Here is a 23,989-nt window from a genome sequence, read left to right as displayed (position 1 = left end):
GGGCAGGACCCGCTGCTCCTGGTGCTGCTAAAATGAAGCCCCCAGAGCAAAAGCCATGGCACGGCGAGGTGGTGACTAGCTGGGACCCAGGGAGCAGAGTTCCCTTTCCTTTCTCTAACTGAGGGCGGAGGTGTCAGGAGCCTCTTTTTGCTGCTCCTGCCTCTCTGCACCTACGGGGCAGGACACTGAAATACATCTGCCGTGTGTCTGGTCCACTGTGAGAGTTACATATTTTTACATAGCTCCTTGGATGCTATTTGGACCCAAAAGCAGCGAGAGCAGCTCCAGCATCTCTCCTAACCCTGGAGCACTTTTTCAGCTCCTGGCAGTGCCCAGAAGTTCTCCCTTGCTTTTCCCTCTGGATGCTTTGCTCTGTGCGCTGTGCCACTGTTACCAACCTTGCTTGTGCCATTCAGCTCTCTGATAGCACCAAGTGGCAGCGTACCCCGAAGGGGAAAACCATCAATAACAGTGGAGGCGAAAGAAATCCTCCAATTACTGGGAGCACTTGGGGCTGGCCTGGCTGCTGAAGGGGCTTCCTTCACTGTGCATTGATCAGGGCTCATCAGCACATCCCTCACTGCTGGCACTTGTCGATAGCTGCCGAGGTCCCCGGCCAGCGCAGCCGGGTGCTGCTGGGGCTGCCAGCGCCATCCCTCCGAGTGACAGCTCTGCGGGGCTCCGTGCGATTGGCACCAGCCGGGGGGGGGAGATGATTATTCTTCAACAAGAGCATCGGCCGCTTCCTCCGGCTGCCTTTATGCTGCAGAAAGTCATGTTCCTAAGCCACGCAAGCCATGAGGAAAAATTTCAAGGGGTCGCTGCCAAGTGCTTTGGGCTCAGAGTTTAGGTTTTGTTGAGGGAAGGGATCGTTTGTCTCCATGAAAAGCGTGTTTTGGGGGCCGGAAGGGGGTTGAACGTCCCCCGCGGTGTCAGAGACCCAGTGTGACAACCTGCATCCGCTCAGCTGCCACCGGGACGTGGAGCTGCTGCTGGTGCTGGCCCTTCCCAAAGGGGCTGCTCCCAGCAGGAGGAGGGAAGGGGGCATCCCCAGGGCCTGATCCTGCTGCAGGGAGGGTGAGCGGTGCTGCAGGGGCAGCATTCTGCATCACGCTGAGGGAGGAAAGGGCCTGGCTGGGAGCATCCCAGAGCCTGGTGTGGGCAAGGCAGGACCCAGCTGGTGCCATAGCGCCGAGCTGCTCTGGTGGAGAGGGGCTGATTGCTTCTTGTTCCCGGGTGTGAAACACAGCCTGGTTCTTGCCCGGGCTTTTGGGGACCCCAGGGGCATCCCCGGCCCCAGGCACCCCGGCAGTGGATGCTGGAGGTGGTAGCTGGCTCCTTGCACCAGCGGGTCCCGGAGCACTGCCGCCTGATTTCCTGGCACAGAGCTTGGCGCCGTGGAGCCCGGCCACCTCATTCTTGCCTGCAGCGCTCTCAGTTTGAGCCACTCTTGTTCCAAGGGTCACAAGGGACTGCCTTGTTCAGTTCTGGTCTTGTGTATATTCCAGATTCATATTGCTCCGCTTCAGAGTGTATCGGGAAGTGTGCGAGGGCTCGCTGTGTTTGCAGGATGGACCAGGGCTCTCTCTAAGGTCTCTGCCCTGTAAAAGGTTTGTAAAACTTGAACTACAGAGTGTGAAACTTGAACAAGTGATAAATAGCATAAAGTGATTTAGCATAAAACAGTCTGATAGGGCAAGATCTCTTCTAAACCTGTTTCTAGGCAAGCATTAATTAAAATAAAGGGAGTTTAAGGCTGACTTTATGTTCTAGTCACATCAAGGGCTGGCTTTAGCCCATCTGAAAGCAGTCCCCACCCAGGCTATGCTTCAAGTGAAGCTGGATCCAAGTTCCTGACAGAAAGGAGAGGTACCACTAGAGCCATAGCTCCCAGAGTTGTGGGATTGGGCAGAGCTTCAGTTCTTGCCTGACGCAAGTGTAACAAGAAACGAGAAACCTGAGGGCTCAGGAACCAGAAGAAAGCTGTACATATGTGCAAACTTGGGTGTAAAGTCCTGAACAGACCTTGCAGAGGCCACAGCTCCTCCTCGTCTCCAGGGCTTGAGGAGGATGCTGGATACAGAAGGGGGAGGCTGCCAGGATGGGCTGGGTGCTGTGGCCGTGGGCCCTGCACCGGCTGAGCCGCCTCATCCCCGAAGGCTGTTGGCTAAAGGCACCGCACATGCTGCACATTAGTTCCCCAAGTCACCGTGCAGGACATAGAGGAACAGCTTTAAAGAACAAGTAAAACTGTTGCCACTTCAAAACTAGTCTCAGAATTGATGCCAGGACTCCAACAGACCGATGCTCCTTTATTCTCCTTTTAATTAATTCCTTTGCCTCCAGTGAATTTCCATCTTTTATTTCTGCTGCAATCAAAGGGCTGCGAGCAGCAAGGCTCACATTAGGAACAGACTGATCCAACCTTTTTTTAATCTTCCCGTATCAGTTACTTGTCTCTTCCTCGCGCTGCCACGATGCATCTGAAGCACATATGCCAGGAGACGACTTGCTGAAGGAGAGACGGGGCACGCAAAGCCCCGTAGCTGCAGTTTGTTCCCAGCGGGTCTCCTTTGCTGGCAGTTTTGTATGGCAGCAAGGAGTGAGAGGCCAGATAAGCTTGCTCGGATACACAAATGAGCAATTACGTGGTCACCTGAGAAGTGCCTGATGATTTATGGTGTTATTAAAAGGTGATGGTAAGAGTAGAAAAGATGTGTAACATCTGCATTGAAACCCCCAGCTCTGACCCTCGCACCCCAGATACCAACATATTAAATATCCAAACAGGCATTCGAGCCTGCAGATCGCTCTGACAGAGATCCCCGCACATCTGGTAACACTTGGCCTGATACCTAAGCCCCCGGACAGTGTGTGAGCAAACGTAATTCACTCCTTGCCCTGCCGTGGGCTCCAAGAGCGCTGTTCCTGCTGGAGGGGCGACCTCTGGGGAAGCCTCATGGAGGAGGAATGTGCAGGCACTGCCGGCGTGGCGGTGGCGTCCCATGAAGACGAAGAAGTGCTTGGCTGCAGGACGAGAGGCCTGGTGGAGGTGGCAGGAGAGCTGCGTCAGCAAGCGAGGCCTGGTCTCAGCCGGCAGCTCCGTCTCCTTGCTGGGCAGGGAGCAGTGGTGGCTGCAGCTCCAAAACAGCCCCTGTGGCTCGTGGGTCTGAGCAGATGTCCCTGAGCATGCTGTGGGGACTCCTCTTGCCCTCCAAAGACTGTAGTGGCCAGGGCCATGATGGGCTTGAGCAGCAGGAGCCTGCGTTGCTGGCGCTGCCCTGTGGTGCCACAGGCTTCGTTGGTCCTTTCCATCCATTATTTGCATTTCTGGCTTCTGATCCCCCTGGACACATCTTCTGCTCGTTACGGGGCAGAAATCATGGCTGGAAGTGAGAGGTCCAAAGGGTTGGCTGGTCAGAGAAGATGTTGTGTGAGGCTACACCAAGCAGGGGTGGCCTGGGCATGCCATTGCACGTGTTAGTGTGCTGCAGGGCCTGCACGTAGGGTGGCTGGGCAGCAGGGCAGCGTGTCTGTGCTTTGGCACAAGCAGGCGGTGATGTCCCCAAGGAGAATGGCACAGGAACCTTCTTCATAGGCTCTTCTTCGTGGGCTCTTCTCCACACCTGCCACCAGACCTGGTGCTGCGGCTTTCAGGGGCCTGCTGCTGCTTGGCACGAGCGGGGTTTTCCAACTCGAAACTCCCATCTCAGTCTGCCAAGACTGCCTTGTTTTGTGCAAACATTGATGTTTGGGTACAAGTGAGAGAAATGTGCTGGTGGAAGTGGCTGTGACGGGCACGTTCACTTGTTAGGAGCCCGCGCTGTGTGCGGAACACACAGCCTGTGCTTTGTGCCGCGCTGACAGCGAGCAGGATGGAGGATGCACATGTTTTCAGAGCACAGGGGAGAGCTGGCAGTTGTGGGGATAAAAGCAGCATATGTCTGATTGAATAAATGGAGAAATGCAGGCCAGATGGCTGGAAATGCTAGGAACTGTTTAATAATTTCTAAACTCTTTGCTCTCTAGAGCAAGATTATGGGCACTTGCAGTCTTTTCCTCTCTGCTCAATTTGCCTCCTGTGCTGGCTGCATTACTCTTGGCTTCACGTAGAGCTTTTAATATTGTTTGTGACCTTCACAAATTTATGGAATTATTATCTGGGGTATAACCTCTGAGCATCTTTCAGGGAGCAGCCAGTGATTTGTGAGGGTGTCTCCGCTGTGCCTGGGAGGTGGAGCTTTGGAAATGCCTCATGGCTCCCCAGTCCCATGTACGTTAATGGGTCCAAAACCATCTCAGCAGTGGCTGGGGGGTGTCCTGCCTCTAATTCATGCTGACCTGGCCGGGTTGAAGGCTCTGGAGCAGCAGCACCAAACACTGGAGTTGCAGGAGCTGTGCCCTGGGACAAGCAAACACTGTTCCAGCTGCCACACGGGAGCAGGGGTGGCTCTGGTGCTCGTTGCCTTTCCTCTGGCTCCTACCGAATACCTGACCCAAAAAAGGAGCTTGGCTCAAACTGATCTCATTGTCTTTCCTGGGAGAGGGTTGGAAACAGGCTCCTACCAGGTGCCATCTCCCTGGCACTGGCTGAACCATGCGTTACGTGGGGAAAGGAAGGAGGAGGGATGTGTTTGGAGGGCTTTGGAGACGAAGGTGCTTGCAGTACCCCTAGGAAAGGGTCCTTGGGACCCGCTGAGTCACTTTCCTACTAGCAGGGGGATGAAGTAGTGCAGGAGGTGGATGGGGGGTGGTGGTGCAAGGACAGGAACCTGCCTCCTGGTCCCTGCTGTGAGGTTAGCCACTGGTTGGCTCGCTGATTTTCCTAATAGATTCCAAGGTGCCAAAACGAGATGGAAAATGCTGGCTGTGCAATATTGCTGGCCAGGACTGGGACAGGAGGTGTTTCAGCATGGAGTGGAGCTGTGCCAGCCAGCTCTGCAGGTGGGGGAGCCCCGCGCAGCAACCCAGGTGTGGTGTTGGTGCTGGGCACAGGAGGGGACCAACTTGTCCCCACGCACGTGCCACTGCTGGTGTCTCTCCCTGCGGTGCTGGTCTCCAGGTGAGAGGTGCTGGGGTGAGGCAGGAGCTGCAGTTTCACTCTGGGTTGCTGTACGGTTTGGTTTCTTGTGGTCAAAAGCCCCATTTTCTCCGAAGCAGGGTTTTGCTTTTTATTTATTTATTTATTTAGAACAAAATAAGAAAGCAAAGAACTTCTAAGGGAAACCTTGAATTGAGTGTTTTAAAACCAGGAAGTTTTTGAGCGGAAAACTGACGTTTGTGTTTCAGGGGATCACTGATCTTTTTACTGCCTCAGAACCTTGTAATCATCTGCAGAGTTTCTCTGTGGCCACTTGTAAAAGTAGTCTGATTTTTTGTTAATACACTTGTTACTTTGGGCCTGCAGAACTGGTGCAGAGCCCCAGCTTGTCTGCGCAGGGCCAGATTCAGCAGTTATTGAAGAAACTTCCTTTCCTTGAGCAACTTGAAGGAGAAAAAAAAATCATGCATAAACTGTGTTTCAAGGAAAATGAAATGCAAATAAGAAAGAAGAAAAAAACAAATTTGAGTTAATTGCTAATTCTTTTTTTTTTTTTTTCCATGCACAACTCCATTCAACATTTTAAAAGTCAAGGGATTTAGGGATCTGGAGAGAGCATCAATGTTTTTTGGTAACAAGTACAAACTGTAGCAGCTTGTAAGACTTCAGAAGCTGTTTCTGATTAGTATCTTTTCTTTTGACAACTTTTTTTCTTTTCAGAAGGAAAAAAAAAAAGAAAGGAAAGGGTTTTTGTAACACAGTTGGGTTAGAGATGGGGGAAAATCTGTTTAAAATATGCAGGAACCTGAAAGAAAATCTTGAGTGAATAATAAGTTTAACTGACCTTAAAATATCCCATTGCCATGAGGGATTTGAGAGTAACACTTCAAATGGATTTTTGATGAGGCTCTCTAGGCTGTGGGGAATTGAACGTTTTACCCAACACATTTCTGAGCTAAATTTTCATGATAACTAAGAGAAACTCTTCTGAAATACCTAAAGAACTTTTTGTCTTGTTTCGTGTTGTTTTGCGGTGTGTGTTTTTTTTTGTTTGTCTGCATGTCCTGGGGCTCTGCATGCCCAGCACCAGGGTGCAGGATTGATCCGCATCGGGTCTGTCTGCACGCTCCGTCCCCACCCTGCAAGTCCCAGATTGTGCCCATCCCACGGTGCTGCTGCCACCAGAGCCCAGCACCATCCGAATTGCCCGCTGTGAGCCTGCTCTGCCCGGCCCTGAGCCAGGAGGAGCCTCTGATGCATGAGGATAAATTATTGTCATTGCTGATAATTGTTATCACTGCTGATGAATTGAGGTGTGACGCAAAGAGCTGAGCACTCGTGGAGCACCCCGCTAGTGCCCGTGCCCCTCCAGCCCTGTCCTGGGGAGATGCCTTATTTACAGGCAGCTCGGATGTTGGAAAAAAAAACAAATAACAAAAAGAAGCAGAGAGGTCAATGTGTGCTGTGTGCTGGCCTTGGGGAAGGTTTTCAAACTTAGAAATAAAAGTCAGCCCCTCGCTTCCTGGAAGCACGTAAAAGTTGATGGCTGGAAGCAGGCCAAGTGAAATGAAATACGCGTTATTGTCCCTGCACCAGTGGAAAAGGCCGGGCAGGATTTGCTCCTCTCCTCTATGGGGGCCAAATGAATAGCAGCTTTCTGCTGCTGACAGCTTGCTGCGCTTCAGCCCTCGCTGCTCCGCTGGCCACCAGCTTCTGAAGGCTTAAGACTGTCTTGAGTACACATGATGGCACATAATAACTCGGGAGCAAATAATGTAGCCTTTGAATTCCTGTGCCGCTGGAGCTTCCCTCTTCCCAAAGCTTTGTGGGCTGTGAAGAAATGCCCTTTCTTTGCTGCTGCTCCTCTGCCCAGGGGTGAGGGTCGGGCGCGTCCATCCTGCTCGCACGTGTTGGCCCTGCTGATGGAGATGGTGCTGTGCCCTGCTGCCAGGTCTGCTCCTGCCTGGGGTTGGTCCTGCAGGGCTCCACGATGCCCCTGGGGACCGTGACAGTGCGAGGATGTAGGGCTGGGTGTGCTGGGATGCTCGCCTGTGCTTTTCCTTTGAATGAGGCCAGCAAAGCGCTTTCCTGGTGGGGTTTTCCTCATGGGGCTGTGCTGGAGCTGCCTTTCCCCGAGCCAAGGGTAGTGGTCAGGGTCACGGCTCCTGCTTGGCCGCAGCTTTTCCTGGAAATGTGCGAAATTCCTACTTTTGATCCTTCTCCTCCATTAAATTAGGTTGGAATGGGCCGGTGGGCTCAGACGCGGCCGAGGGAAGACCAGCAGACAGGCGGGCGGATAGGCAGACAGACCGTGTGATTGCTTAAGCCACATTTCCTTAGGAAGCCAGGCTAAAAATAATAAAAATCCAGTCCTTTCCCACAAACAGCTCCGGTTGCCACAAACTGATGCTTTGCCAGTGCCGAAATGCTTTGTGAGAGAATTCCCAGTTGTTCCTGGGGAAAGGAGGACGTGGGGAGGGCCGAGAGCCTGGCTCCACAGCCGGATCTGCCAGAGCCCCCAGACCCCATTGCTGGGCCGATTTGGGGTGGCTGGGGACCTGCAAATAGCCCGGCTGGGAGGGCAGGGATTTCCTGCACTGGGGACCAGCAGGACCCCCCCAGTGCCCAGCAAGAGGGATGGGCACAGCCCAGGGGGCACCCGAGCCACCCCTAAGGGCTCGGCTGCCTTTCTGAGGTTTCTCCACAGAGGGAGCGTTGTTGGCACATGTGGGACGGGCTGCAGGTGGGTGAGAAAAGTCCTGTGGATGCAGAGAAGAGGCTGAGCAGGTTATGAGGGAGGGGAACCTTTGGGCAGCCCCTCGGGGCCAGTTCCCCCTTCTTTTTGGTGGGTGCCATGGGATGCTCCTTGTCCCCAGCATGGCCCCGCACGGCACTGCTGTGCTCGGGGCGCAGCTCGGCTGTGCTCCTTGCCAGGAAACGGGGCTTTTTCTGATAGTAAAAAAAAAAAAAAAAAAAAAAGAGCTAAATTTGTTTCCCATCTTCCCTGAGGCTGTATTACAAATTTGACACAGATGGGGATTTTTTTTTGTTGTTTCTTTTCATTTTTGTGGAAAATTGGGTACGTTTTCCATCACAACGAGAGCTTTTCTGTGGCAGCATGACAACGTCCTGCCCGAGAGCAGCACCAAGCAGCCCGGATGGGATTGTTTCTTGCTGACGGAGGCAGGGATGGGGACACGAGCCCCTGGAGCCCTGAGCTGTTGTGAACCCTCGCACAGGTAGCACGGGCTCTGCAGGGTGCAGGGGCTGGCTGGACAAGGGGACAGTGCCTGTTACAGGGTGAGGGCTTAACTCAAAGCTTCCTTTGTTGAACCCAAAACCAAGCCCAGAGGCTCCGGTGCCCATCTCACAGTCAGGGTGGATGCAGCAGCCACACCATCACCTGCTCAGGCTGTTGCGGACAACATTAGGGAGATGCCTGGGGGGGCACCACCGCATCTCTGTGCACCCCCTGCCTGGGCACAGCTGTGGCATTGCTGCCTCCCCCCATGGGTGAGCAGCCCCCGTTCCCCACACCACAGCCGCTCATGGGGCTGCTCACACACCTGCTCCGTGCCCTGCTGAGAGCTGGTGCCGCTCATCTGCCACTGAACCCAGCCTGGCGGTGGGCACGGCGGGCACCCGCGGAGATGGGAGTAACCCAGGTAATTGCTCCAATATGGTGCCCTTCCTCCCTGGGGCCCAGTCCTAGAGCTCGGGCTCTGGTTTGGGCTGTGGAAGCTGCTGGTGGCAGTGCCCGGCTGTTGGTGTCCTGGCTCCCTGCCCCGTCCTGCTGCTCATTGCCACCGGGGACGGGGGTCTGTGGCAGATGGGTTTGGGGCACGTGGTCCCTTGTGTGCGGGGATGCTCGCCAGCAAGCTGGGGATGTAGGGGGCTGGGGGATGTGGAAAAACAGGGAAAAGCTCAGCTTCTTGTTCAGAAACCAGCACAGCTCTCAGTGTTGTCCTCAGGAAGGCGAAGGCGGCTGCCTGCAGATCCCATTCCTGGGAGGATTTGGGTGCTCAGGTACCGGCGATCTCAGTCAGCGTTAGGTTCCCAAATACCTTTGTGGATCTGGCCAAAAGAGCTTAAAACCGGGGCGGGAAACTTTCCCGATGGATCCCAAAGGCTTCGCCGCAGACCTCAGGCCTGGCTGCGGTCCAGGAGCGAGGGCTGATTTATGTTTTCGTAGGTAGAAACAAGACAGTTCTGGATGCGTTTCAGAGCGACTCGCGGTTAGCTCGAACCTGCAGCTTCGAACAGGACCAGCGCTTGTTCAGCAGGGGGAAGCCAAGCCGGGAAAGCATTTCTGCAGAAGTCTCCGTGAAGTGGAACCAGCGGAGCTGCCACGTGCGAAACCCTCCCTGGTAGCATCTTTGGTTTCTAACTCGTCACATCCCGCTGCTGCAGTTCTAGACTGGATGCTGGAGGTGCTGTGGGCAGTGTAATTGTTTTAAAATTGGATTAGTTAAAGCAATTGAATTTGCTCAGTTTAAGATACGGGTGATATGAGCAGCTTTTACTGCTTATGGTTTACCTGCTGGAGTAGGACCCGGGGTCCTCGGTCAGGCTGTGCAGGTTTAACACAGGGCCTGTAAGATCGTGCCATGGGCTTCCAAGCCTAGGAGAGGCCCTGGACCAGTGCAGATGTGTTCTGAGACCCCGTGGATGCTGCCCGTGGCTGGGTGAGGAGCGAGATGGACCCGTCACTGCCGTGCTCCCTGGCCACGTGCCTCTGGGCACCCACCCGGGTTGTCTCCCCCTGTTTTTTTGTGCACGCAGCGGTTCCCAGCTGCAGGTCAGCCTGGCCTCCCTTTGGCATGAGGAGGGAACCTGCTGAAGAGGCAGGTCTTGTGTTTTTTTTTTGGTCTTTTTTTTAACCCTGAACGAAGCTTCCAAGCAGCCTTCCCTGCACCACCCGCTGCGTTATAAAATAAATAAAGCTGGCTCTGTCCCTCGGCCAAATCTGACAGCTTTTCCTCACCAGATTAGCTAACCCGTCTCTGGAGCCTGCTCATGTTTCACAGAGTGGTTTTATCCCGAGGAGAACACCCGACTGCGCCGTGCTCTGCACGGGGCCCGGGGACACTGCGGCTGTGTCCCGTGTGCGGGGCTGTGCCTGCAGCCACCTGCACGTTTATTTTATCCTGATTTTCCTTGCCAATGCTCGCATTCCTGGGTGGCCCCAGGGTGTGCTCCCCACCTGTAGTGTCTGGCGATGAGGTGCAGGGGCCTGCAGGAAGGGGGCTGCCTGTGGCAGGAGATGCTGTCCCCCCACGTCCCCTGTCCCCATCTGATGCTCAGCAGTGTCACAGCGAGGGCTGCATGTGCTGCAGGTGGCCCCAGGCTGTCCCAAAGCCACCCAGGGAGGAGCTGATAGCATCCTGGAGAGACCTCAGTGAGGGTTTTTCCCCATCCCTTCTGCCCACGGCATTTTCCTCGTGCTGCCTTGGCCTGGCTGCGGTCCTGCACCACTGCTCAGCCCTGGCCATCGCTTCCCTGGGTGCTGTGGTCCGGAGGCCACCTTGGGTGGGTGGATCTGTGCCATACCACGGGGGGCTGTGGCCACTTAGCTACTCAGAAATGCATTCATTGTGCTCTACCAAGCATTGACTCGGTGACTGCAACAGAACCTGGTGGCCCTGGGGCAGAGCCTCCACTCTCTGCTCGGGTCCAGAGTTCCCATTTTTATCCATTTAAAAGGAGAAATGAAAAATAAAATAAAAAAAAACGGGCTTGGTCATGTTCATGCCATGCTCCCTGTGCCCCCCAACCTGTGCAGGGGGTGCAGGTGCACGGGGGAAGAGCACCCAGCACCCTTCCCAGCCCCAGCAGGGCCATGGGGCGCAGAGCGCCGGATGGGGCGGCCGCGCCGGGCAGCCCCACGCTGAGATCAAATAAACACGAAGGCAGCGAAATTATTCATGGCTCTGGGGACTTGTCTTGGTGCCTCGTCAGCATCTGCTGATCAAATCAAAGCATCTGTCGGTGCAGCGGCCGGCAGGAAGGTCTCGCTCTGGCAGACACGTGTGAATTCCTCCTTTCTTCCTCCCTCTCGCCTGCGCTCCCGCTGGTCCCACACCTGCGGCGATGCCGGGGCCGTGGATGCACCCTGCACTGCTGCAGGACAATCACACCCGGCATGTTGGAGGATTTTGCCCCTTTTTTGTCCCTGTATTGCAGCTGCTCAGTGAGGCTCATGGGCGTGCAGTGCCCCAAGGTCCCGCAGGCAGAACTGCAAAATTATAGGATTTTTCTTTTTCCTCCCCAGGGCCGCTGATGCTGTGGGAGAGGTTAACCCATCAGCGGTGCCGTGGGAGGGATGCGCTCCCCTCTGCTTTTTCACTGCGTGCCCAGGGCTGGCTCTTGGTGCACACCCACTTTCCTTTCACCTGCTTTGGCATCAGGATGCTGGGGAATTCCCGTTTCTGCAGGAGCTGCTGGCCCTGTCCGGGGCGCAAGCAGGGTTCAGACAGGAGACGCAAGCCGTGCAACTTTAAAGCTGAAAAACTGAGATCTTATGGCCTTTTTATTTCCTTCCTGAAACCAGGAAGGATCAGCCCGTTGCTGCAAGAGGATACTTCAGTCAAAACCAATATATGTGGGTTTTTTATTTGTAATTGTAAGGAAAGATTTTGTAAACTCTGGCTGTGTTCTGCCCACCTGGGGTGCGTCCCTCCCCTGCATTTCGTGCTCCCCTCCTGCTCTCCCCTGGGCTTCTCACGGTGGTGATGCACGGCCCCAAGCCTGGCAGCCCCGCCGAGTTTTAAGAGGAAATTTTCCTTATTTATTGGAGCGCCCAAGGACCCGGTTACCGGAGGTATAAAATTTGTCACCGGTGCCTCCGCTCTGTTTGCAGCAGAGCATAATTTTTGTTTGGCTGCTCTCAGCCTGCCCGTCGGGCATCTTCAGCCGGCCGTAAAACAGAAGATGCACGGCCAGGGGAGAGCGTATTTAAACGGCTGATTTCACTGAAAGGTGTAATAATCTGCTGGATTACTTGCTGGGGTAGCTGCAGGAAAATTTACTGCCTTGGAAAGAGATTACCAGCAGCCGCTGCAGGCAGCGGATTTCTTCCTTTTCTGCTATAAAGGGAAGGAAGCTTTTCATTGAGTTCCTGCTGTTTGCGCCCGTGAGCGATGTTTCCCCTCCCTCGGTTACACTGGGGCAGCTCGCCGAACTCTGAAGGGAAGGAAATAAATCTGCGAGAGGGGAGAAAACCCGTTCCTGAGGGTCTGCACCTCCCCATCCTTGCGAGAGCACCGTCCCGTGCCTGAGCTCAGCACCATTCGTGGGCTGAGTTTGCAAATCCCCCCGTCATGCCCCAAACCGTACGCTGCAGGGACGGGGCTGCGGGGCGGTGGGGGCGTGTGGAGGGGTTGTTTTTGTTTTATTTCATTCCCCTGCAAGGGAGGAGGGCCGTGGCGGGCCCAGGCAGCTAACCCCTTTAATTGTGTGCAATGAAGGCTGACAGTGGCGAGGCTCGGCCTTTAAAAGGGGTACTGAACCTTTAATTCCTGAATAAATCATCTCCAGTCTGCTGCTCCTTCATCTGCAAGCTGTTTGAGCGCGGGTACACATATTCACTGCCGGGCAGGGTCATTTGGAGATCAGAGCCCTTGGCTGACCCGGGTCACAGGCAAGACACCTGCCGCCGGCGTCCCTGCGCCCCCGGGGCTGGGAATCAAAGGGGCGCGGGGAGCCAGCCCCTGGGGGGGGCTCTAATTGTGGTGTTCGGCTGAGCTTTGCTCCAGAGGGAGCCCACAGCGTCCCCGGTCCCCGTGCAGGTGACCTGCCTGCTCGCTCTTTCTGGAGGTGTTTTTTTGGGATTCCTGTTGCTATTTTGTTTTTCACCCGTTGTAACTGTAAAAGGGGGTTCAGCTGCTTTGGCACTCTGGGTGTTCAATAGGTGCCTTTGCTCACTGCGCGTGAAGTGCAGCAGGGACCGGAGGAGCTTTTTCCTCCTGGTCTCTCTCCAGTCGTGGCACCTGTGGGCTGCAAGCATCCCCGTGCTGCTGTGGACCCTGCCCGGGGTGGCACTGCTGGCTCCTTGTCCCCATCCAGCCAGCTCTTGGTGCTTGTCTGGTGCATGAATATGTGCAGGAGCACTGTGTGTGCAAGCAGCCAGGTTTGCGAGCAGGAGCAATTGTCTTGGGGCACCCCATGCAGCTTCATCCAGTGCTGCTGCTCTGGGGCCAGAGCTGGGCTCGCATTGTCTCTGGTTTCTGCTCTCCATAATGGTATGCGTTGGGTGTATTCACCAGTAGCCCTTTTGGCCTTAATGACCCTGCTGGAATAACCATGGAAAGAAAACACCGTAATCACTCAGGGCCTCGAGCTGCCCATAATTGCACTCCCCAGCCATAAACATGAGCGTGGGCCCAGCGCAGATGAAGTGTGGTGGAGGGGAGTAGGCGTGCGTGCCAGGGGGCTGTAGCTGCCCCATGGTGTTGGGGGGGAAACGTCCTTTTCCTCTTCTTATGGGCAGGATTTGAGACGTGGGGTGTGCAGAGGGCTGGATGGTTTTGTAGCCTGCAGAAGGGACGTGATTTATTCTTTTGAATGGCTTCTGAAACGGCCCTGCTTCTTATCGGGGGCTAATAACCGGGTGTCGGGTGACTCGTAAAAGCAGCCACTTGATTAGAAATGCTAATGCTGGCTCAGGCTTCTCCCCTTTCCATCACTCCACATCCCCAAGAACATGATGCTAAATAGGTCGGGAAGCCAAACACAACATTCCCCAGCTCCCAGCCCCTTCCCTGAGCCCCTTCTGCTGCCCGGCCCGGGTGGCTCCAGGCAGGGACCCATCGCTGAGGCTGGAGGAGCCGCGGATCCTCTGCGCCCGCTCAGCACCTTCAGCCTGGTCCTGGGCTGCTGCTGGTGCTGGGGGCTCAACAACCCAAACCTCCGGGTTGTTTCTTGTATCCATCTGTAATTAGGTGCAGAGGGCGGAGGGGAGCAAAGGAGCATTAATAAATTATCTTCCCTGTTGTTAATTGACGTGTCTCGAGTCAGCCGATCAGTGAGCCGAGGGCTTGGCTCCCCTTCCAGGCGCATCCCGGGCTCGTTACTGCCCCCATTAGCATATTCAGGTTTCCCTGCTTAAAGCCAATTAGCTCATGGCCAGGCCCGATTGGGAAGCTGGGGCCTCATTTGCACATTTTTGAATCGGCGAAAGAATCAAAAATAATGGAGGCAGGCGGGGAGGGAAAGCGCCGCGGGGCTCTGCCCGCCGGTGGGGGCGAGGACGGCCCCGCTGGCCCCTCCGAGGGGGCGACGGGGAAGGCGAGGGGAAGAGCGCAGTAATGAGGAGCAAACGTGGCCACGGCCCTAATTTGCTCCCGGGCGGCTTGTCGGGGTGTGGAGGTTCAACACATGCTCCAGAAGGAGGTGGTGGAGGGGACCAGGGCAGGGACAGGCGCTGATTTGGGGATGGGGGGGTTCAGGGTGGCCGCCCCCATCCATCCCTGGCAGCTGTGGTCCTGCTGCAGCTCCGTGCCCGGGGACATGTGGCTGGGTCCATCCTTGTGATGTCCTAGCCCTTAATGTCTTCTCGCCCCGCTCTCCAGCAGAGGTGCCGCTATCCCGGCTGCCTTACGGAGCAGCCCAGTATCTGAGAGTATCCCTAACTGGTTCCAGTTTAACAACTTCATAGCCGCTGCTGCTGCCACCACAAAGGCCGCCTTGTCCCCGCCGGGTGAGATAAGCCTTGGGGCGATTCATATGCAGATCCGGGTGGTAGGGGTGGCTGCGGGCAGAGGATAAATCTGGATAAATCTGTCCCGGCCCTCGCCCCTCTCCGGTTCCAAACTGTTTTACATTTACACAAAAAGGTGCCGGCCCCATTGAGCCCATGGGGCAGGCTGTCACCCCGCTGCTCGGGGGGTGCCGTGTCCCCCATGTCCCATGTCCCCCATGTCCCTATGGCTCTGTGCCCCCTGCCTGCACCAGCCAGGCCAGGGAGGGTGACCCAAATCTGCGCCCATCCTGGCGGTTTTGTCCCCAGCATCACCCCTCGCCTTCCCGGCTGAGCGCCCTGAAAGAGTCGCTGTCTGTGGCACTGCAGAAAGCTCTCAACCATGTCCACCCCGGCAGAAATCCCCTCGCCTTTCACTTGCTTTTGTCGGTGGCTTTTTTTCTTTCTTTTTATTTGGTCAGCGCTCGTTTTTTAATAATAATGGGGAGGTTTTGTTCCCCCTTTTGCCTTCCACGGGGTGGGTGATGATGCAGGACCTGCATGCCCTGGTCCAACAGCCTCCATCACCCCTGTCCATGGTTTTTCTGGGTTTTGGGGCCATTGTTCACTCCTGGCACAGGCTGGGCCCTGCTAAAAATGCTGCCTGGCATCACCTGTGGGAGGCGGCCGGGCTGGAGCCTTCCTTACCAGCGAGCTCGCCCCAGGCAGGCGCACCCATTACTTTACACTCAGCCCGTTCCTGGGATGAGTTCTCCTCCGTCTCCAGCAAAACCATCCCAGAGCTGAGGAATCCTCAACCGATTAACCCTGGGAAGTTATGTCAGCCCAAGGTTTTGAAGTCTGCTCCGATTACCTGCCTGCTATGGCTGTTAATCTGTATTTCCTGCAGGTTTCTGCGTTGTTATCAGGGCTGTGGCTTCCTGCACCTCACCACCTCAAGAGAGGAGGTCATTCATCTAAGCGAGGGCCCCCAGGAGCACAGCCTTAACCTGCAGTTTCCCCCTGGCTATGAGTTGTGCTGTCCCGGGGAGGTTCAGCAGCGTGCCTGAGCCACGAGGAAAAGCTCCAGATATGAGTCCCCCGGTGACCACCAGCCCCGTGTGCCAGCACCCTGCGGCACATTTTGTACATCTCCACATTTTGTACATCTCCACATAGGAAATCTTTTTTTTCCGATGCCTTTCAAGTGCCAGTCACCTCGATATTTATCAAAAATTGAAATTTATCAGCTTAATAGAGAAGCAGGACTTTTATCCCTCCTCCTGGGCGTGTGGGATCTCTTGAAATCCAACTTCCATCGAAGGCTGCCCCCCATCGTGGTGCCATGTTCCCGTGGGCAATGCTCGGTGCACCCGAGGAGCTCAAGGTCAACAAAAATTAGCTCCAAGTTTCAAGTTTCCAGCGCTTTTGCTAAAATGGAGCACAACAGGAGCCCTGCCCTTCATTTGCTGGTTTTCGCCAGATCTGGAGGCAGGCAGAGCTTATCAATAATTAACCGGGGCAATTCTTAGGGAGTTAATGAAAACGTGAAAGAGTGTAATTATCTCGTAGGTAGCCGGGAATCCGTGTGCCGGAGCTGTGCAGAAGATGCGTGTTGCACAGTTCTTTGGCAGCCGTCGTTCCTGATGTGCTTGGGCAGCAACAAAACCAGAGAGGTGCTGGGGCTCTGTAAAGGGTCCTTGGTAGCACTGTCGTGCAGGGGCTTTGCTCGTAGTGCTGCTCCTGGGGGTCTGCGTGGGGCGTCGCTGTCCCCAGTGGGGACAGTCCCCGCATCCCTCGCACAGCCCTCACTGCTGCTCCAGCCGTGCAGAGTTGGGAATCCCTGCCTTAGTGTGGGCTTTTATTAAAAATTCTACTTTAATTAAATTTTCCTTAAGCCTAAGGAGGGCGTGGTCGGCTTTAATTAAAGCTGGGTTGCTCCTGCGTGCTGACAAGCCCCTGGTGGGCAGGATGCATGTGGGGAAGGCACCAGTGGCATCAGGCACGTGTCACCCCGCTTGTCAGCCCTGGCTGCCCTCCTGCGGGGAAGGAGAGGGCATAAAGCAGCTTTTGGAAAATATTGATGGAAAGTTTGCTCTTGGGGTGTCCAGGCTGGCATCATTCCTCACGATCATCACAGCGGGGTGGGGAGTCAGGTGGAGCCCAGGCAGAGAGAGCTCTGGGCAGGGATGTATTTTTATTTTATTTTTTCCTAGAAATAACCCCTGGCAGCACAGACAGAGCGGCATGTGTTGGCATAAAAAACCTGGTACCTTTAAAATGTTTTAGTGATTTTTTTCTCAAAACCCTGCCTTCCGGGAACTTTTTCTGTGGCCACCCAGGCGCGCTGCGCTGTACCTGGAGGTAATTCCCATTGGACTAGCAGTCTGGGTCTCCTCCTTTCTTCTTTTCTTTCAATTTGTGCTATAAGAAATGACCAGTTTTTAGGGTTGCGGATGCCAGGATGGGTGCTGATGGCTCGGGGAGCTCGGTGGTGGCAGCTGCAGCAGGTTCAAAGCTCTGCCTCTAACGAAAGCGGAGCAGAACTTGAGCTCGGGTCAAAGTTTGTGGAGCACAGCCTGAAGAAAGCAGCATTTCGGTGTAACGTTGGCTCTGTGGCATCTCAGAGGGCGTCATCCCAAATGTTGCATAATGAGCATTTTGTTGCACAGCGGGGACAGTGACGGATTTAGGTCTTAAGCCCATGTGTGCTGAGAGCTTGAGCAGCACGTGGGAAGTCGCTCTCCAGAAACAGAGACACCAGCGGCGTCCCAGGCAAGCACAGGCAGCTCGGGGACACGCAGGGGACGTGGCCGGGCTGGAGGTGTCTGTGTCCATCATCCCCCAGCCATTGTGGGTTTGGGTTTGGGATGTGTTTGGGGTTACAGGTACAGGGGAAAGTGACAGGTTGCTGGACAGGAGCTTCTCCAGCCAGCTGTGCAGGCTGCCCCATCGCTGCTGATGGCCGGTGAGGCTGGGGCCGAGAGGTGGCTCTGAGCGCTGTCACTGTCCAAAAAAAGCCACCAAAATAAAGCCGCAAGTGGCTTCGCCTCTCTTTCGGGGGAGGGAGTTGTGCGGAGCCCAGCGTTGCTCGCAAATGCTTTTAATAAAGTGTTCTTTCCTGCGTCCAGGGGAAAAAAAAAACAAAAACAAAAACAAAAAAATCCCCAAACCTCAAGCCTTTTCCCATTACATAAGGAACACGTGCTGCTGGGCAGAGCCCTGGCGTGCCGGCGGCGTGGCCCAGGCTGCTGCGTGTGTCCCTGCCTGGGGACCAGGCACGGCCCAGCAGTGCCACCGGGACCAGGCAGAGCCATCGGTGTCCCCAGAGCGCTGCCAGCTCCAGCAGCACGTGGGGGGATCGCCCGTGGGGTGTTTTATCCCTGGCCATGGTTGGCATTTGGGGCTGGGCAGTTGAGGGGGCACCCGCTCAGCACCTCCTGCGTGCCGTGTCCGAGGTGACCCCGCTGTGGGCTCAAACCAAGCCCCTTCTTCACCAGCTACCCAGAGGGGGACGTGTCCACCCCCCCGAGACGAAGAGGGACATGCGGAGCTCAGGGCAGGTGCTGTGCTGGTGCAGGGGGGTACCCCTTCACAGCCCCCTGAGCCCTCAGCCCATGGGGTGACACGCCTATGATATGCCTGGGTAATTTCTCCAGCAATTAATGCCTCATTAAAGTGCACGAGGGAACAATCAGGGCGGTGAATTTTACACAACACAATGCCTGGGCCCTGAGAGGTTTTCCGCCTCCTTTTTTTTTTTTTTAAAGGAAACAATCTTTTTCTGGCCTTAACTGCTTGATGTCTGGAGGAGGGGGGAGCCTTGGTGGGCTTCTGCATCCCGGTTGGGTTGGGTTTGAGGTGGCTGAGCTTAGCCCCCACAGTGCTCATCTCTGCTGCCAGGGCTGTGCCAGACCCCCAGGTTACCCCCTTATCCCTTTGCCAACCCAAATGGGTGCCCACACCCATGTCAAGGCTTACCTCTCCTCCTCTTTTCTCCTTGCAACCCTATGGAGTGTGTGAGCATCTGCAGTCGATATGCTCTGTTGGGTGGCCAGGACAAAAAGTGTTCCCGTGCAGGAATGGGCACAGGACGGGGGCTTCTGCATGGTCCTGGGTTGGGGCAGCTCCTGCCTCGGTGCCAGGGTGCTGTGCAGGAGGGTTCCACACCGTGCATCACACCGGCACCTCGACCCCGCAGGGCTCTCAGGGGCTTTTACCCCAACAAAAACTGAGTTGCTTTCAGTCAGATTCTCTGCATGAAGTGCTCTAAGGAACCTCTCCTCCAGCGTCCTGCTGAGCCGTTGTTCCTCCCTGGTTTTGAGCTGGGACAGGCAGTGGGGTGCGAGCGGGGCAGTAATGGGGAACCCCTTCCTGGGGACAGGTCTGGGGGGTCAGGAGGAGGCTAAGCTGGGCAGGGGGGCTCCAAGAAAGGGGTCTGAGGATGAGGAGGTGACCGACAGGGTGTGATGAGGCAGGGTCACAGCCGCCAGCCCTGACCGTGCCCCTTTCTCTCCCCAGGAGCCTGATGCCGCGGACGCTGGAGGGGCAGATCACGATGGAGAAGACCCCCAGCTACTTCGTCACCAAGGAGGCTCCGCGGCGCATCTACAACATGTCGCGGGACACCAAGCTGATCGTGGTGGTGCGCAACCCCGTCACCCGCGCCATCTCGGACTACACGCAGACGCTCTCCAAAAACCCCACCATCCCCAGCTTCCAGGCCCTGGCCTTCAAAAACGTCAGCACGGGGCTGATCGACACGAGCTGGAGCGCGGTGAGGATCGGGATCTACGCCAAGCACCTGGACAACTGGCTGCGGTACTTCCCCCTCTCCAAATTCCTCTTCGTCAGCGGGGAGCGGCTCGTCAGCGACCCGGCGGGGGAGATGGGCCGCGTCCAGGACTTTCTGGGTCTCAAGAGGGTGGTGACGGACAAGCACTTCTATTTCAACGAGACCAAGGGCTTTCCCTGCCTGAAGAAGCCGGAGGGCAGCAGCAAGCCCCGCTGCCTGGGGAAGTCCAAGGGGCGGCCGCACCCCAAAATCGACGGGCAGGTGGTGCAGCGCCTGCAGGAGTTTTACAGACCTTTCAACATGAAGTTTTACCAGATGACGGGGCAGGACTTCGGGTGGGACTGAGCCGTGCGCGGGGCCACCAGCAGCCTCCTCCCTTCGTTCTAATTTATATCGGACCTTTTCCGGCCAGAAACGGACCCTTCCGGAGTAGAGAGAAATATTTAAGAAATAAAAACACAGATGACCCCTCTCCCCCTGAGCAGATTAAATATTCTTCCATATAAATCTTGCAAATCTATGTTAACTGTGGCCGTGCTGGGGGCGAGAGGGAGGGTGTGGGTGCATGGGTGTGCGAGCACCGGGCACCAACCAGCCCTGGGGCACACAGCCAGGTCCGGGCTGCTCCTGCCCTGGGGCTTCTGCCCGTGCCCATTCCAGCAAGGGAGGTGGCAAAAATAACTTCTATTTAATAATGTGTGAGCCCCTCTGCTGCCTTCAGAGAGCCGGTTACTCTCTGATTTTACTGTGAGCAGTGTCAAGCCTTAGACGATAAATTATAGGTCCGTGTTTGTGACATTTGATGGCAGCTCCTTTTTCCCTTCTTGCTGGCCACAAGGTCAGCCTCTGTGCATCCCATCGGTTTATTTTCTGATTTTCGTATCTCAAGGTGAGATTTACGGGAGAAGGGCTGTGAAGGTGATTGCAATGAGCTTGCTCCTCCCTGCACCGATTTCCCCCCGTTTCCACATTCTGTTGCTGGAAGTGTTAAAACCAAAATGCTAAGTATGGATCCGTGCTGTTCCTGGACGTGGTGAGATAGTTTGATGGTGTTGGCCAAGACTGAAAAAGCCCCGGGTGCAGCTCCCCTCTGCTGAAACAATCCTACGTGCAAAAAATAAAATAAAAAAGGGGAAAAAAAGGGGTGCTGGTGCTGGGGCACAGTGGGTGCTTGGCTGTGCCCTCAGCCCCTTCCCAGCCCAGGGGGTTGCATTCAGGCAATCGTCTGTGCTGGGGCCAGCCACTGGCTGCCGTGGGGCTGAGGCTGGCCAAGCAGCAAACCCAAAGCACGGGGTGTTTTCTGCAGGCTGAGAATCATCTGAAGGAATTTCCTAGTTAAGGACAACAATTAACAGAGGTAGTTTGGAGTAAGTGCCAGATTTTGGGCTGGGGACAGGGAGCTGTGTATCACATATGCTCTTCGAGTATCCCAGCTAATGAAGTAGGGCATTTCTCCCCCATAAAATATAAATCCCTGCTTCCCCAAATTCACCCAAGCAGAGCAAACAAAAGCCCCAGACTCTGACCTTTGGGTTCAATTATCTCAATAGATTTTCAGATCTGCAGCCGCAGAGAGCTATCACGGGAGGCTGCAGAAATTAGTTTAGTCTGAATTAACAAGTTTTCCCTTAATTAAATATGGGGAAAACATTTAATTAACCTTTAATATCTTATTAGTGACTTGTATTTGATTCTTTAATGAGCTAATTACGTGTTTTCAAGGGCCCTCGGGCCCCGCATTGTTTGCAAATAGGCTTTGGCTGTGGTTTCCCCCTGGTGCCGCATCCCCACGCTGACCGTCCCACCACGTCCCCTTCCCTCCCGCACCGCTCAGCACCTCTACCACTGCATGAGGGTGATGGATGTGGAGGGTACAGCTTGTCCTGGGGTTCACAGCAGGCACGGGAGCCTTCTCTTGCTGTTTTACACTGGGACGTTGTGCCTTGCCCCACGCAGCTCTCCCCGTTCCCATGTCCCGGCTGTTGGGGCACCCTTTGTGCCCCCTGGAGCTGGCACGTACTTTCCATGCCAATGTGTGGTCAGCACGTTTGCCCCTTTCAGCCCCTGTGCTCGTCTGGTGGATGCCAGGACAAGTGACACGCATGGGACAGGTGACACAAGTGGGATTAACATGATGTGGGAATTAGATGCGTATGGTTGCCCATTCCACTGGCTGTCCGTGTTTCCATCCCTTCGAACACCCATGAGCAGCTCCGCAGCAGCTGAAGATGCCGGGGCTGTGGTGTACAACCCCGTGGGCTTTTAAGGCAGGAATCGGGGAAGTTTTGAAGAAATAGGAAGAGGAGATGAAGGCCGGACACGGCTCCTGCCGTAACGTCCCGCGAGCTCGGCGCGAGGCACTGCGCTCCACCGCCCGAGGTTTTGTTTCCAGCCACGATATTCGACCAAATTATTCTCCGCGAAGGGCTTTAAAGTTTCCCAAGTGCCTGTGAAAGCCTGGAAACGCTGATAGTGATCCTATTTCCCAGCTGAGTGACTGCATTCAGCCCGAGCCGTATTGATATGCAAAACGCTAAGGGTCCCGGCTCTAAAGATGGTTTCTGTCTGCCCTGTGAAAGGGACCCATACTTTTTTAAAGCCCGGGCCTTTCTAAAGCCACACAATACCATATAGACTATGCCATTTAAAGCATCTGAAGCGACCCAAAATGTATTGAAAGCTTGCTTTGCAGACTCATTAAGACTACTCAATAGGTTCTGGCAAATACCGTGCCAGGGCTGACCGCACGGATTAAGACTTTTGAAGTGTTACACAAACCCCCTGCTTAAACTAATTGCTGCCCCACGGCTCATGAGGTCAAGTATTTGTATTCATTGCCTCCGAGAGGAGCCACTTGTGGGTCTGTCCAGGTGAAGCCCGCACTTCATTACATCAAGACAATAAAAGTGGCCTTGGACAGGCAGGGGGAAGGTGCCCGGGATGAAATCGCCCGGATCTCGCTCTGACAGCAGCGATTGCCTGAAATCCCCAGTGGTCACCAGGCATTTCTCCACCGTGCCATGCTGTAGGATGGCATCGGCTCAGGAAATCGGTGCTGTCCATGGCACAAGGCAGTGGTGTCCCATGGTGGTGCTGGGGCAATGTGTCCGGCAGAAGGACCAGCCTGAAGCATCCCTCATGCTGCACTGGTGGCGCACTGGTGGCCTCCGCGTGCGCATGGCCTTAGCCCTAAACTGGGGAACTCCAGCCTGTGAGGACAGGTGACGATCAGTGGTGAAAGCCAAGATGAGATGGGCGAGTCGGAGCTGTTATCAGAGTCGTGGTGGCCCTGTGCTGTCTTCTTCCCCAAGGCCAGGTGGGTGCTGACCATCAGCAGGACGGGGAGCCCACCACGTGCTGGTGCAGCGTGTCCCACGTCCATCCAGAGGAGAAACAGCCTTTGGCATCGCTGACCTAATTAAAAAAGGAGACGCAGGAAAAGTCAGCAGCTGATTTTCTGAAAGGGTCAGCTCCCGCCTTGGTGGAGGCACAACACCTCGTGTGCACCAAGAGCTGAGGAAGGGAAACTCTGCCTCTTTATTTTGGCTGCCTTGGTGGAGTTCATGCAGGAGATCTCAGGTGGGCTCTTAAGGAAATGTGAGCTGGGCCCCCCATCGCAGTGCCTTCTGCTTCAGGATCAGCCCGTGGACGTGGGCAGGAGGCAGTGGAGAAGCTGCTGCCACTGCCAGGCTGGGATGGAATAAAGTTATACGCAGAGCTGTGTTCATGTCTCCTTGCGTGGCGCTGGGGTGGACTGGGGAGGGAAAACAGCCCCGTGTGGATGTGTTTATGACTTTTTCCCTTCTTTACGTCTATCTCAGATTGCTAAAAATCCAGAAGTTTGGAAGATGATGTTTTTCCCACAGGATGGCAGGTGTTGGAAGTCCGTGCTTGAGTCCCCAGGAGCGCACTGGCAGCTATCGCTCCCCAGCACACCGCTGGGTCTTGCTTGGGCAAGGCATTTCTGAGCTATGGGTCTGTGTCTGCTCAATCTGGGGAGGATGCAAAGTTCCTGTACTGCCAGAGCTGCAGAAATGCCTTTTGGGTACCAGCTCCCAGTGGATCTTAAATGGGGGAAGTGCCAGAGCAAGAGGGGGATGGAAATCCACACAAGAATCCTTGGCTGCCAGGCGTGAAAAGAAGTTTTGTTCCCAGTCTCGGTTAAGCAGTTCCCATTTCTAACCCAATTTTTGTTTTTAAAAGTAACTCTCCAAAGCGTTGCTGTTCCTGTGCCCTGGGCCTCCCCATCTGTCCCGGCTGCTGCATGCGCCAGGAAGAGCAGGGTTGCAAGAGCTTTCCAAAATTTTTATTTACGCATTTTTCTTCTTCTTTTATTCCAAATTTAGGAGGACAGAAGAGGGAAAAAAAAAAAAAAAAAAAAGGCTCCACAAGGAAATAATTAAAACTTTCCAGCCTTTGTGTAGGTCTGGAGATCCAGAAGAGCTGATTTGCAATTACACTTCTCATCTCGGTGTGC

The 23,989-nt window shown here is 55.0% G+C and overlaps 1 protein-coding gene across 1 annotated transcript in view; it reads left to right on the top strand.

The window, feature by feature from the left end:
* HS3ST6 (heparan sulfate-glucosamine 3-sulfotransferase 6) overlaps positions 1-19,986 on the top strand; it is a 28,608-nt gene extending 8,622 nt beyond the window's left edge. Inside the window, exon 2 of the mRNA XM_068699156.1 lies at positions 19,239-19,986. Coding sequence (XP_068555257.1) covers positions 19,239-19,857 — 619 coding nt within the window. The 3' untranslated portion in view covers positions 19,858-19,986. The remainder of the gene's footprint in view (positions 1-19,238) is intronic.
* Positions 19,987-23,989: the final 4,003 nt, after the last annotated feature.

The sequence above is a fragment of the Anas acuta genome, chromosome 15 (assembly GCF_963932015.1).
Source record: "Anas acuta chromosome 15, bAnaAcu1.1, whole genome shotgun sequence".
NCBI lineage: Eukaryota > Metazoa > Chordata > Aves > Anseriformes > Anatidae > Anas > Anas acuta.
Note: the sequence above shows the minus strand (reverse complement) of the source record. Positions and strands in the feature narration are given on the sequence as shown.